This window comes from Gorilla gorilla, chromosome 5 (assembly GCF_029281585.2).
Source record: "Gorilla gorilla gorilla isolate KB3781 chromosome 5, NHGRI_mGorGor1-v2.1_pri, whole genome shotgun sequence".
NCBI classification, from domain to species: domain Eukaryota; kingdom Metazoa; phylum Chordata; class Mammalia; order Primates; family Hominidae; genus Gorilla; species Gorilla gorilla.
In genome coordinates this window covers 71,130,567-71,145,056 of record NC_073229.2, presented here as the reverse complement: position 1 = coordinate 71,145,056, position 14,490 = coordinate 71,130,567, and the positions used below count along the sequence as shown (strand labels likewise).

At 44.7% G+C, this 14,490-nt stretch overlaps 2 protein-coding genes across 5 annotated transcripts in view; one reads left to right on the top strand and one right to left on the bottom strand.

The window, feature by feature from the left end:
- Nucleotides 1–7,282: 7,282 nt before the first annotated feature.
- LOC101127632 (large ribosomal subunit protein eL31-like) lies at nucleotides 7,283–13,552 on the bottom strand. Its single transcript, XM_055391593.2, has 2 exons — nucleotides 13,266–13,552; nucleotides 7,283–7,694 (listed from the first exon to the last, which is right to left on the bottom strand). The coding sequence occupies exons 1-2, from the start codon at nucleotides 13,550–13,552 to the stop codon at nucleotides 7,283–7,285; spliced, it is 699 nt and encodes a 232-aa protein (XP_055247568.1).
- Nucleotides 12,735–14,490, top strand: part of ELOVL5 (ELOVL fatty acid elongase 5) — an 80,656-nt gene continuing 78,900 nt past the window's right edge. The window contains exon 1 of one of the 4 annotated variants that reach the window (XM_004044213.5): nucleotides 12,735–13,542. The gene's annotated coding sequence lies outside the window, so the exon portion shown is untranslated. Of the gene's footprint in view, nucleotides 14,022–14,490 lie in introns of all 4 variants that reach the window. The other 3 variants (XM_055391113.2, XM_004044216.5, XM_055391112.2) reach the window with 3 other exon arrangements.

Below are 14,490 nucleotides of genomic sequence, written 5' to 3'. Positions count from 1 at the left end.
AGGCCTAGATGAGAGAAACTCACAGAGAGGAACAGTATGGTGCAAGTGTAGAGAGTGGTGCCAGTGAGGCTGGGCAGGTAAGCAAGGACCCACCTCAGGCAGGTCTTTCGGCCATAGCGATGATTTGGGATTTTGTACCAAGTGCAATGGGAAAGCTATTAAAGGTTGTTTAAGGATTTGGGATTGGCATTTCTTTTTAAAGGCCACTCTGGCAGCTTGATGCAGAAAAGTTCTAAATTCTCAACTTGCAGCCTAAAGGGATCTCCTTTCTTTGCTTTTAATTTTGACCTCAATTGCTCTGTCAAAACTCATTGCATACACCATAATTCTTGCTTTGTATTTACTTGCATTGTTACTTTATGTGCTGCCTTCCTTTACTAGTTATTCATAGACTTGACTCACTGATGCACCCTACCCCAACTGCAACCTTTTCCTGTGGGCAGAAAAGATTTCTCAGTCATTGTTGTGTGCCTACAGCACGGAGCAGATACACTTGGCTAATCTGTTAAACCAGATTGAGCTAAAAGTCCCATCATAGTTTGCTGCTTTCCCCCCATCAAAGAGCATCCTGTGACCTAATTAACTCGGTCTTTAATCCAACGGCTCTGTACTCTGCTTGCCACAAAGACTGAAGTCCCTGAACAAGACCTGGGCAGCCCTCCAGCATCCTAGCAGGCAATACCTAGCAACCGAAAGAGGTCTTGTTTTGTTTCAGGTCAGCCCAGGGTTACAAAAGTCATCAACTCACGTGACCTGCCAGGCACTTCAGAATTTCAAGGAACTCTCCTTCTACCTTTCATAATACTGGCACGAAAACTATGTACTTAACAGAGTTCTCAAAAAACACAACCCATCTCCAAGAGGTGCTAGTACTTGGCTAGATGCAGTTTTTAGCTAAGGACTCCAAAATCATCAGATTCCTTTTCACCTTCCATTTATTGTGGATTGAAATTTCATGATGTAAGGGAGAGAAGTATGGAAAGGGCCTGAGGCAGGAGAATAGGATCTGGAGGCAGGGAACCTAAAGCTGTTTCACACCAACTTCCTAAAACTAAATTAGGAGGCGGAGCGCAGTGGATCACGCCTGTAATCCCAGCACTTTGGGAGGCCAAGGCGGGTGCATCACGAGGGCAGGAGTTCGAGACCATCCTGGCCAACATAGTGAAACCCCGGCTCTACTGAAAATACAAAAATTAGCATGGCGTGGTGGCGCGCGCCTGTAGTCCCAGCTGCTCGGGAGGCTGATGCAGGAGAATCACTGGAACCTGGGAGGCGGAGGTTGCAGTGAGCCGGGATTGCACCACTGCACTCCAGCTTGGGTGACAGAGCAAGACTTTCGTCAAAAAAAAAAAGAAAAGAAAAGAAAAGAAAACCCTAACTTTCCACCCTGAAGTAACAAAAGGATCAGAGGCTACTCCCCTTGACATTTTCTGCCAGGCAGTTGGAAAATGGGGAGTTAGCAACAAATCAGACCGATTGCGGGTCCAGTCTTCCTTTGCAACTTTGTAATTTCACTCCAACCTCTGAATGGTTGTCTACAACCAATCAGACTGATTGCGGGCTACCACTTCATTTACATGAGGTGAGCATGAAGTGGCCAAAGGGAAACAAACCTCTAGAGGGTATTTGAACCCAGGCAGATTCTGTATCCGGGTCCCTGAGCCGCTGCCCTGGTAGCTCCTACACTGTGGAGTGTATTTTCGTTTTCAATAAATCCCTGCTTTCGTTCTTTCGTTGCTTCATTCTTTCTTTGCTTTGCTGGGCGTTTTGTTCAATTCTTTGTTCAAAATGTCAAGAACCTGGACAATTGCAGTCACGACCTTCTACCGGTGACAGGCCCACACTTTGTCACTTACAAACTATGTATGACCTTGGCCAGATGAATCTCAGCCTGTTTCAACATCTACAACTGGTGGTAATACCCATCTATTCCTACAGACTTGTTAAAAGGATTAAATGATAAGCAGAAATATCTACCAAGACTTTACAAGCAAGCCAAACTGCTTTCTGTGCCTTTAAGGGGTTTTATGGTTTTTTGTTTTTTTTAGGTGTTTTTTTTTTTTTTTTTTTTTAAGGTGAGGCAGAGGGAGTAACCTTTGGCGTCAACAGAAAAGCCACTAGGTTTCCTCTTCTTTTCTTCCCTGGTGAGTGATACTTTTTGGAAGATATCTCAGAAGGTTTTTAAAAGCTCATTTATGAAATATAACAAGACACATTTTCAATATCATGGAACTTAGGAGGATACAAAACGCAAATATAATTTTAATCACAACAGGAGGAGTCTTTTATTGTTTTACCCCCACTCTCGGGCATCCTGGACACGCATTAACAGTCTACAACGGAGGGCTTATTCACGATTATAAGACTGTGAAAGATGAGTAACGATTTAAGGCTTCTCTCCAGAGGCCCTGCCCAGCTCCAGGTTTAGGCTGAACTGCCCACGGGGACCGTTTTCTTGCTGCCTAATCTCCCCCTCTTCTCCCGCCCCACGCGGTTCCACCCACTCGCGCGTCTCAGGACTCCGATGAACGTCCTAAATTCCAGCCTGGACGCTCTGGGCTCTGGATCTGAAGGGCGTGGAAGCAGCAAAAGTCAAGGCCGCCTTCCATTCTTCCCTCAAGGCCTCAACCACCCTCCGATCCCAAGGTTGCGTGGTCCACGCCGCACAACCCTCCTCTCCCTAGCTCAGCGCCTCCTCCGCCCCCACCCGATGTCCCCAGGAAGGGTCAGCGCGGGGACGAGGTCTGGTCATTGCCCGGGAATTACCCGGCCCGGGAGCGAGCTCAAGGCGGGGAGGGCGCGAGCGCGCTCCTCGCGAGGCCCCGCCCCATCGCCAGATGCGGCCCTGTTGGTGAGCGGTGATTGGTGGGTGCAGCCGCGGGATGAATGGGGTGACCGCCGCGGGGGAGCGGGGCGGGGCCGCCGAGGGCGCGGGGCGGGCGAAAGGAGCCGAGTGGCGCAGGGCTGGTGAGAGGAGCCGAGTGCCGCGGGGGTGGCGGCGGCACCGCCCTGAGCCACAGGCAGTTAACGGTGTCCACGCCGCGCGAGTGGAGGAGGGGGCCCCAGGCAGGCCCTGGTACCTGCGCCTGGAGCGAGTGTGCCCACCGCGTTCCGGGAACCCAGAAGTGATGGTGGCCCTCAAGGGCCTGCGGTCAAGACTGGGGGAAGGGGTTGCAAAGGGAAGCCACGCCCGCCCCTCAGGCCGGCGACAAAGGGCGTCCCCGCCTCTCTGGATCCCTCCCGGGTTCTTGGAGCGCGACGTGCCAAGAAGGCCCGGCTCCTTTGATTGGAATTCATGTCTGGACACCCAGTTTTTTTCTGTCCCTACACCAATACCCCTTTTTGACTCCATATTTTAAATTCAGTCACTCAGGCCAGGTGGCTCACACCCCTGATTCCAGCGCTTTGGGAGGCCAAGGAGGAGAATCGCTTGAGCCCAGGACTTCGAGGCTGCAGTGAGCGGCGATCGCGCCACTGCGCTCCAGCCTGGGCGACAGAGCGAGACCCTATCTCGAAAAACAGGAAGAAAAAAAATGTGCGCACACTTTATGCCCGGCACACCCCAGTAACAAGGTAGACTTGTTTCTGCCATCCTGAAGTGTAACAGGGAAGGTAGGAGGTAAAAATGAGTAAACAAAACAACTACAGATTGTGCTAAGTGCTGTGGACAAAGTAAAGTAGTGGCTGAGGAAGAGGAAGTAGAGGAGAAACTGATTTTAGCCAGGTATGGGAAAGCCCTGTCGTTTTAAAACGATGACTTCTCAATTGAGACCTGGGAAGAGGAGAGGTGAGCATTTTTAAGGAGAGGGTATACAGCCTTTGCAAAGGCCCTACTGCTACAATGCCCTTTCCTCATCCTCTTTGACATGTGGATTCCCATAGCACTTTTTTTGCACTTCCTAAGGCACATCGCTTTTTGCCATATATTGGTAAAAAGTTTTATCACCCCAATTCCTAGCACATACCAAGTTCCCAAAGAATAGTCAGTAAATATGTACTCAGCATCCACTGACTTCCAGATTTCTTGCTATGTGAGGAGGATAATTTAACAAGTGAATTCATTCATGAATGAATGTTTTCTGAAAAGTAATTCTGTCTTTTTATGCCTGTTCTATGCATCCACTGTGCCCCCCTTTATCCCTACTCCGTGGGAATTTTTCTTAACCACAACACAATTTTCCGGGCTTTCAGACTTTCACAGTCTAGTTACTCCTTGCTTGGCTGATCTAATAAACTAATTGGGTCTACTCATTAGTGAACGAAAGTTCAATGCGTTATCCTCCCCATATAATGTCTGTGTTTTGGTTTGTGTTATAGTAAGCTGCAATACCTTAATTCAAAATAATAAATGAAGTGAGAAATTGAGGCACTTCACTACCCCCGAGTTGAGAAAATGTTTACTGATATTTGGGGGACATGGGTTGAGGAATGTGGGTTCCTTACCAGTAAATTCCCTAATCAATGAAGCAGCAGCTTAATTTGTTTTCAAAGTCGCTTGCCTTGACCTCTTCTTTTTGAAATTGGGCAACCTATACCCGTATGTGTATATGTTTTTCATGATATGAGAAAACCATTTTGGGAAAGGTAAATTCTTGTGACCGGTATATTGACATAGTTATCAAACACTAGGCATACCTTGATTGTTTTGATAAGCAAAGTAAATAAACTTTATTTCAATTAGTCTGTGTCTGATTCTGTTTTAAAAAGTATTAACTATTCCTACATTACAGATTATTCCAAAATCTAGTGGTTTGGAACAACATTTTTTGCCTCAAAGTTTCTGCAGATGAGGAATTGGGGCATTGTTTGCCTTAGCAGGGTTCTCTACCTCAGGGTTTCTCACAGACTGCAGTCAAGATATCCACTGGGCCCGGAGTAATTGCAAGACTTTTCTGGGGAAGCATCCACTTCCAAGTTCACTCATGTGGTGATTGGCAGGATTAGTTCCTCAAGGGCTGTTAGATTCAGAACCTCAGTTCCCAGCTCCCTGTGGACAGGAGACCAACCTTAGTTCCTTGACATGTAGACAGTTCCATAGCACCTTCCTTCATCAAAGTACACAAAGCCAAGAAGTTACAGAGGGAGTGCCAATAAGATAGAGGTCACATCTTCTTTTCTAACAATCTAGGAGGCAACATTCCATCATTTTTGCCATGTTCTGTTAGGAACAATTTACTAGGTCCAACCCACCAGCATGAATATCAGGCGGCAAAGATTATTGGAGCCACGTCAGAATCTGCCTATCTTGTCATTAAAGTACAATAAACTGTGATATGAATTGGGGGCTCCAACATTTTTTTCTCGCACATCCTGAAACAGCCTGTGTCTTATTTGCTATCTTTATCATGAGGAAAGTAAATGGTTTTCTGAGAGTCTAGCTCAATAAACATTTATTGAATGCCTACTATGTACCTGTCACAGCATGCTTGAGGTGCAAAGATGAATGACACATATTCTTCACTTGACTTGGGGAGGACAGGTAATAAGCAAACAATTACAATATTAATATTATAAATGATAAAAAGCCTGCACAGAATGCTTTGGTCATGGGGAAAGAAGGAAGGAACATATTGTTCTAAGTCACATTCCAGGAAGTAAAAGAGGTCAGGGGAGGTGAAGAGAAAAATAAAAAGATTATGTTTAGATTAGGACTCAGTAAAGGCCAGGTAAGGTGGCTTATGTCTGTAATCCCAGCACTTTTGGAGGCCGAGGCTGGCAGATTACCTGAGGTCAGGAGTTCAAGACCAGCCTGGCCAACGTGGTGAAACCCCATCTTTACCAGAAATACAAAAATTAGCCAGGCGTGGTAGCTCACATCTGTAGCCCCAGCTACTCGGGAGGCTGAGGCACAAGAACCACTTGAACCCGGCAGGTGTGGGTTGCAGTGAGCTGAGATCACACCATTGCACTCCAGCCTGGGCAACAGAGTGAGACTCGGTCTCCAAACAAACAAACAAACAACGACAACAAAAAAACTCAGTAGAAGTTGGCCAGGCGTCATAGCTAGGCCTGTAATCCCAGCACTTTGGGAGGATAAGGCAGGTGGATCCCTTGACCTCAGGAGTTTGAGACCAGCCTTGCCAACGTTTTCTACTAGAAATACAAAAAAAAAAAAAAAAGTTGGGCACAGTGGAATACACCTGTGGTGCCAGCTCTACAAGAGGCTGAGGTGGGAGAATCACTTGAGCCTGGAGGGTGGAGGCTATAGTGAGCCAAAATGGTGCCACTGCACCACAGTCTGGATGACAGAATGACAACCTGTCTCAGAAAAAAAAAAAAAAGGTAGTTAATCTTACGCATCAATAAGATGCAAAAGTATTAACATATTGTATTCTGTATTTTCTAGACTTTAAACCATCTAAAATTGTCCCAATTTTATGCTCATAGGGTATTTGAAAACTTTTACATTTTATACCCTAATTCATTCTATTGAAATACATCGTATAGAGAAGACTGTAACAGTCAAAGCATGTCATTTAACCATTCAGATTAGAAGGCAACACTGCAATGCTATTTAACTCAAAAGAGAATTGACTGAGTGAACTTGACACAAAGGGGTATATGAATTTGGGAAGAAAAAAGTGCTTTACAATCAAAGGCCAAGAAATAGTTTTCAAAAATAATTAAACTGCAACACAAACTTGTAGAATTTCATTTGAGTCTTAACATCCCACATTCACTCTTGGCAAAAAGTGAATTTGAGACTGTGAAAATAAATTATACTACCAGTTTTTGACATGCAAAATCATGTCTAATATTGCAGGTGGACAAAAGCATGGCCTTTTATGACACATTATACTGAGAACTAAAACATCGCACAACTTGGAATGACTAATTCACTTATGGCTAAGTTTTAAAAAACTTTTGTTTTACAAAAGATAGAATTAGCACAAAGCATATTCTGTACTGTATCACCGGCTCCAAAAAATCTCATAGAGCACTTTCAGAACATACTGCTTAACAAGAACATACTCCTTAACAATAGAAACCACATCGCTGTTCTTGGTCACTTGTTCACAGGTAGTTTTTTGGCTAAAAGTTTATTTATCTTATGCTTTTGTTTACATCCTGGAAATCTTTAGCTATTTAATATGTTACAGAATAAAATAAATCAATTATGAAATGTATCTTTTAATAACCAGCAAAGTAAAGACACATTGACCATCTATCTTAGATTAAAATCTTATCTTCAGCCTATCTTAGCATATGAAGAAGTTGAGAACCGAGACTTCTTTTTTTTTGCAGTTTTATAACTTTATTTGATGTATTTGAGGATCAGCAATTAGTTCTCATCCACATGGACTGTCTGTACATTTTTGAAAGTGCTAACAGGCACATAGGTAACCAAAGTATAGCGCTTATTTGGTGAATCTTCATCCTCATTACGTTTTCTGGACAACCGCACACGGATTCGGTACGGGACATTCCTTATTCCTTTGGCGCAGAGAGCTTTGTTGAACCTGCTATCAATGCGCACATCTAGAGTTTCCACCTCTTTCATGGCAAATTTTGGAATCTCTTTGAGTGCCCGAGGGGCACGCTTCTTGAAGCGCACTCCATGGATGCGCTTGTGAATGTTGATGGTGTATTCTTGGATCACCACCTCATTGATGGCAGAATGACCCTTTGCTTCTCGCCACCCTTCTTTGCAGGAGCCGTTCTGCCGCGTCCAAGTTGGAAAGGGAGAACTGATACTTGAATTTAAATTCTAATTCTGCACTAACTGGCTGTGCAGCCTTGGTCATGTCACTTAACTCTTCTGTGGCTCAATTTGTTTGTCTCATTATAACGTTGAAAGCATAAGGGAAAGAATTGTTATGAACCTGGATTCATCACTGAAATAAATATAACAGTTTTTATGTCAAGAGAAAGTGCTTGATATTCAAGATAACTGATGCATGCATAGAAAGGGTAAGGTATCCCAAATTCATAGCAATTTCAGACTAAATAATGTTTTGTTTTCATTAAAAGTATAGTTACAGTCTTTTTAATAGCACTTTAAAAATGTTAAATATTCCTTTGGAGCATGTTAATTTTTCAGATTTTAAAATTTCAGAAAGGCAAAAGGAGAAATTTGTTGTATCTACTGTAACAGGGAACAGAAAAATTATACTCAGATAATATTTTTTAAACTATTGTAGTTAGTGTTTTCTTTCTCTTTGACTTAATTTTTAGTCAAATGATACCTAGTAAAAACATATATTATTGAGTTGCATTTCAATTTTACATTAATTCATTTGTTCCTTTACCAATTCAATAAATATTTGTTGAGCTCCTACCAAGTGCCAGGTAGTGTTCGAAGTGCTGGGGAAACAGTGGTGAAGAGAACAAAGTCTGTGTCCTCAATGAGCTTATGGGGCTGTGCGGATAATACACAAATATTAAAAAGTAAATCTATACTATGCCAGAATGTTAAGTGCTAAGGAGAAACATAAAGTGTTCCAGAGTGTGAAAGGCAGGGAGGGAGGTGTTGCAAATTTAAAGGGAGTGATCCAGGGGAACTCCCTAAGGAAATGACAGTGATGTAGCAACCAGCATGAAGCAAGGATGTAAGTCTTGGAGATTTCTGGGTTAGATTATTCTAGGCATGAGGTAAAGAGTAAATGCAAAGGCCCTGACGCAGTCTAGTACTTGGTGTGCTCAAGATATTTCTTGTGGCCATTGTGGGTGGAAGACAGAGTAGCTGTTTAAAGTCAGAGAAATGGCAAGTTGCAAAATCATGAAGGATCTTATAGGCCATTGTAAAGATTTTGACTTTTACTCTCAGGGAGATGAGAAGTTACTAGATGACATTGAGCAGACATGTGACGTGATTTGGCTTTGGTTTTAAAAGGATCACTCTGGCACCTGGTTTGGGAATAGACTGTAGGCAGCAAAGACAGAAGTAGAGGTCTGGTTAGAAGACCATTACAACATTCTAGGCAATGGTTGATAGTGACTTAAACCAGGTGGTCATGTTGGAGATGGTAAAAAGCAAACACATTCTGGATATGTTTCAAAGGTCAAGTAGTAGAGTGTTGCTGATGCACTGGATGTAGTAGGTGAGAAAAAAAGAGGAGCTAAAGGTAACTCCAAGGTGTCTGATCTGAGAAACGGGGTCCATAGAATTGTCATTTACAAATCTGGGGACTACTGTGGAAGATCAGGTTTGAAGGCCAGTTAAGAGTTCATTTTTTGTTATGCTTAATTTGAGATGTCTTTTGGATATCTCATTTATGAATATATCTCATCTAGAGAAGTCATTAATAAGTAGTTAAGTACGTAAGTCTGGAAATCAGGGAAAATGTGTGGGCTGGAGAAATACACTTGGAAGTCAGCAGACCATAGATGAAATCCAAACACATGAAAGGGGATGATATCACCCGCAAAGCAAATGTGGATACAGAAGACTGGGATGCAGATCTCTTTCATTGCCCAGTCACTTCTGGAGAGAGTAGTAAAGAGTGTAAAAGGAAGTGGAGAAGAAAATCTAGAGACTCCAGAAATTGTACAAATTGTTCATTCATTAATCGAATATTTATGAACATTTGTGATTTGCCAGAAATTCTGCTAGTCATTAAGAAAACAATATAGCAGACCAGGCATGGGCAGTGTCTTCAAGTAGTTCATGTTCATCAAGATGAACACTCAAGGACAAGGATAGAGATAAACTGCAGTACATATTGTTGAACAGCAATGAAGAAAAGGAATAGCAAAGTAACAATTGAAGTATGGAACTGACTCCAAGGTCTGAGGAGGACAAGAAACTGCCTTTAATCTACCTCTGCCTCCGACAAAGACAAGCAAGCCAGGCCTGTGGGAATTCTGGGCAGCAAGATAATAGAAAACACAAATTAGAACAGAAGAAAAAAGGATTGTTGGGGGGGAGGCGGAGAACGTAGGAACCAACAGAGACTGCAGTGTCATCTTTAGCATAAAATAGCTGCTACTTGACCTATATTTTAGTCAACTTTGATATGTCCAGAGGCAAACATTGGCTTATATCTTTTCTGGAAGGATGTGTTTCATTATGTCATGCAAATACTTCCTAATGAAACAAGTTTCACTAATCAGAATTGTATTCTAATGAAAGTTCCAATTGTATTTTTTAATTCAACTGCAGCTGCTATAACAATAAAACAAATTGCCTAGGATGTTAAGTACTTTCTTTTTCAAAAGCAATACTGAAGCAACCTTCTAATACACTTAGAAGTGTGTGGTTTGAGGAGATTTGAGCTCAATGATGAAAACTAAGAGCAAAAGGAAAAATATTACCAGAATTTAAAAACAAATAGAAGGCCAGGCACAGTGGCTCAAGCCTGTAATCCCAGCACTTTGAGAGGCCGAGGTGGGTGGATCACCTGAGGTCGGGGGTTCAAGACCAGCCTGGCCAACATGGCGAAACTCCATCTCTACTAAAAATACAAAAAAATTAGCCAGGTGTGGTGGCGGGCGCTCCCAGCTACTTGGGAGGCTGAGGCAGGAGAATTGCTTGAACCTGGGAGGTGGAGGTTGCAATGAGCCAAGATCGCGCCATTGCACCCCAGCCTGAGCAACAAGAGCGAAACTCCATCTCAAAAATAAATAAATAAATAAATAAATAAATAAATAAATAAATGAAGGAGAAAGAAGAAAATATTAATAGTTAGCTATTGAATGAAGATAATTCAACAATCATTTGTTGGGGGACTACCATGTGGATGCTATGAACAAACAGGTAATAGTTACAAGGTTTTGTTAACTGTACCTTATCTGGGCTCACATTGTTGGATAGGTGGGTTAGAAGGGCAAGGATGGCTTCAGCACAGTTTCCAGAACCCAGCTGGCCAGGAATCTGATTCTGATGCTACCTAAAACAGGTTCCTTGAGCCCTGTTATTTAGTAAGCCTGGCATTGGATCCTAGGTATTCTTTTGATTTATTTGGAAAAAATCCCACAGTTAAGTTGGGGAGTCGTTTCGGCTCCACTGTTTTTCTTACAGCCTTACTCATGAGTGCAATGATGCAGAAATACGAAGTAATTGTTAGGGTGGGAGGAAGTTTCCCCCAGAGATATATGACACATGATAAACATTACATTGTAATATGTAAAATAATGCATTTGCATATATATATGTTCTGAGAACTCTAAGTCTCTGGCTGGAGAACTAATGAGAACATGACCTTACCAACACGTTTGAGATGAGTTAATAATCTAATAATCCTGGGATGTGACTATCTGACAGAGGATTGGAACTCTGGAGCTGAAAAGTGATGGTGATGGTGAGGGGGAGTAACGGTTCACAGATTCACTTATCTAACACGTATTTATTGAGCCCTTATATGCCAGGGATTGTACTAAGATCTACAGATCAATAAGGAGCAAAATTCAACATGTTTTCCCCTTCAACGGAGTATACTACCTAAAGCAGTGGTCTTTAAAGTGGGGTACATATACCCCAAGGATTGAGTGAGATGATGCCATCAGAAAGCAACTACAATACAGGGTGGTGATGCTATAATGGAAACCAAGATACACACATCAACAAAGAACTATGTAAAAACGCAGCCTTTGGGGGATGGGAAAAAACAGCAAAACGTCATATTTAATCATACAATAAGAAAAATCACTTGATATTTAATGCATAGCTTGACAGTTATATAAGCCTGAACTTAAAGATATTTTGGTCAAATGGGCTTAAAACATTTTATTGATAGGTAAGCACAATTCAAACAAGTGCGGCGTAAAACTTAAGATTTTTGGAATCTCAAGTTAAATTAGAAACTTTTAAAACCTGGAAAGGCAAAACTTAGATGGGATGACAGAGATGAACCCTGGCCTTGGACTACTGGCAGAAGCGTGAAGAATGAAGGAGATATCTCAAAAAAATAGTCTATGCCACCAGCATATGCTTTTCGCATGTCCATTGATGGCCATAGCAGCATTTACCACTCTGCATTGTAGTTGCTTCCTGACTGTATCATTTTCCAGGCCCAAGAAGTCCTTGAAGATTTTAAATTTTGAATACCTAACATAGTATCTAGCAAATTGAAGTCATTCAGTGTTTGTGGAGCTCAATGGCAACTGACAATCTCGATTATTTGTATATGTTTAATTTACTTAATTTGTACATGGTTTGTATACTTGCATTCCTATTGCAATGGCCCACTGCCTGGAACACAGCTGGCACGTGATAAACATTACATTGTAAATATGTAAAAGAATAAATTTGCCGGCCAGGCTCGGTGGCTCACGTCTGTAATCACAGCACTTTGGCAAGCTGAGGCAAGCGGATTACCTGAGGTCAGGAGTTCGAGACCAGCCTGGCCAACATGGCGAAACCTCATCTCTACTAAAAATACAAAAATTAGTCGGGTGTGGTGGCGCGTGCCTGTAATTCCAGCTACTTGGGAGGCTGAGGCAGGAGAATCGCTTGAACCTGGAAGGTGGAGGTTGCAGTGAGCTGAGATCGTGCCACTGCACTCCAGCCTGGGCAACAGAGCGAGACTCTGTCTCAAAAAAGAAAAAAAAAGAAAAAAAAGAATAAATTTGCCTACATTAAATAGCCGACTGTTAGATGGATGGACATAGAGGAGTAAGAATACAGCAAGAGGGGCACACGAAGAAAGGCTAAATCTCTGGGGTTTGAATGGGGAAACAGTAGGATACAAAGCTAATGAAAGACTTTAATTATCCGAATATCAGTGAAAAACAGCAAGGATCTTCCGTTTATGCCCTGAACCCCCTTTGTCTTAAGTGCTTAAATATGCTTAGCTGAAAAGACACTGATTCCATCTTTCCTCATTTAACAATCCTTTAGAATAATTTCTAGAGTAGAAATGGAGTTGATAGTGGCTTCCAAAGAAAAAACAGAATCCCTAAGAAAAATACACGGTAAATCCTTTGCAAGGGAGTTATGGTTACAACAGTTTTGAGTCGTTTTGTTCTTGTTGCTTTATCTTGTTCAACTGCAGACCTTCACTCCGGCGGTCTCCGTGGGCATTTAACCCTTTCAGCTTTAACGATGAAGTGGATCCCCTTCAGCATGACATAACTCATAGAAGAGACCGTAACGAGGATGGGCTTCTGCCACCCAAATGCGGCCACAGACTCCTGCCACGCCTGGCAGTAAAAAAACCAGAGTTCAGGGCATCGACAACTTCACCGGGGCTATTGCGCAGGCTCTGCGTTCCACGCAGGCTTATTAGGAAGAAAGGGGAAAAAAATTTCACAGAGACACGTGAAACCGAGGGGGCCAACCCCGGCCTAGGCTCTCCACCGCATCGGATTCTGGAATTTATAATCACGAAAGTTCTATTGTCCCGCGATTGGCTCCCGGGCCGCATGACATCATAGCGCTTGATTCATCCTTCGGGTCCCGATTGGCTGGCCGCGCCATTGTGACGTCACGGTCAGCCCACGTTCTGATTGTAGACAGCCGGCGCCTTCCTCTTCCCATCGCGGCGTGTCCTAGCCACCGGTGTCTCGTTCTACATCCTCCTCTGCGCCGGCTGCCATCCGCGCTCCCTCCGCCGCCGCCGCCTTGCTGCTGCTCAAAGCTGCTGCCGCCTCTTGGGCTAAAAGGTAAAGCCATCAGCTCCGGGAAACTTCGCCGGGGGCCGCCGCTCGGCCATGACACCCGCCCGAGCGCGCGGCCGGGAAGCGGTCAGAGAGAACTGCCGTTAGGTCTCGGACCTGGTGCCGAGAAAGAGCTGCCGGGGCAACCCGCGCTCCGCCCGCGGCCTCCAGCTCCGCCGGCTCCGGGGTACAGCCCGGCTCCTCGGGCGCGGGGAAAGGCGTGCGGGTGCGGGTGCGGGTGCGGGCGCGGGCGGCTCGTCCCACGCCGAGGCTGAGGCAGGGCGCTCGGGAGCGTTCTGTGTGCTGCGGTCCCACCTGTGCGCGCTGACAGGCGCCGCGGGGCACGACACCGTGCCCAGACCAGACGCGGAGGGATGGATCTGTCCGCCTGGGTCCTCCCGCCCTGCGGGCCGGAGCGCGCGGCGGGAGAGCCGGGAGAGCGCTCTCGGAGGGAGCGCGCTTTCTTTGGAGTCGGCGAAACCCGGGTGAGTTCGAAGAGCCTGTGCGAGGGTCTGCGGGCACCGGGCGCCGCTGGGGGGACCCTCCGGCCCTTTCTTTTTCTCCTGTTCTCTCCGCCTCCGTTAACCCTGCGGACCTTCCGTCCGCCCCTCGGAGGGAAGCCTGCTAGCTCGGGACCACTTCAGTTTTTATTGAAACCAGACAACGGCAGCCCTCGGTACTCAGTGAGGGATGAGGCTGGTGGGAAAGCGAGAGGGCGGGGACTCGGGGGCGACCGGGGCGGCCCTTTCTGGGACAATGCCTAGAGCAAGAGTTGTTCTTGCTGAACTGCGTCTTGCAACCGTTCCGTGTTCTTGCACTTGGCGGTTCCCCCCGCCCCATCCACAATTGTGAATTAAGCTCCTTGATTGCAAATTTGGAGAATGCATTTGGCCAGTTATGCAAAGTGGCGGAGGTGGCGGGGTCGGGGGCGGGGGGTCTCTTTCGGAAGAATCC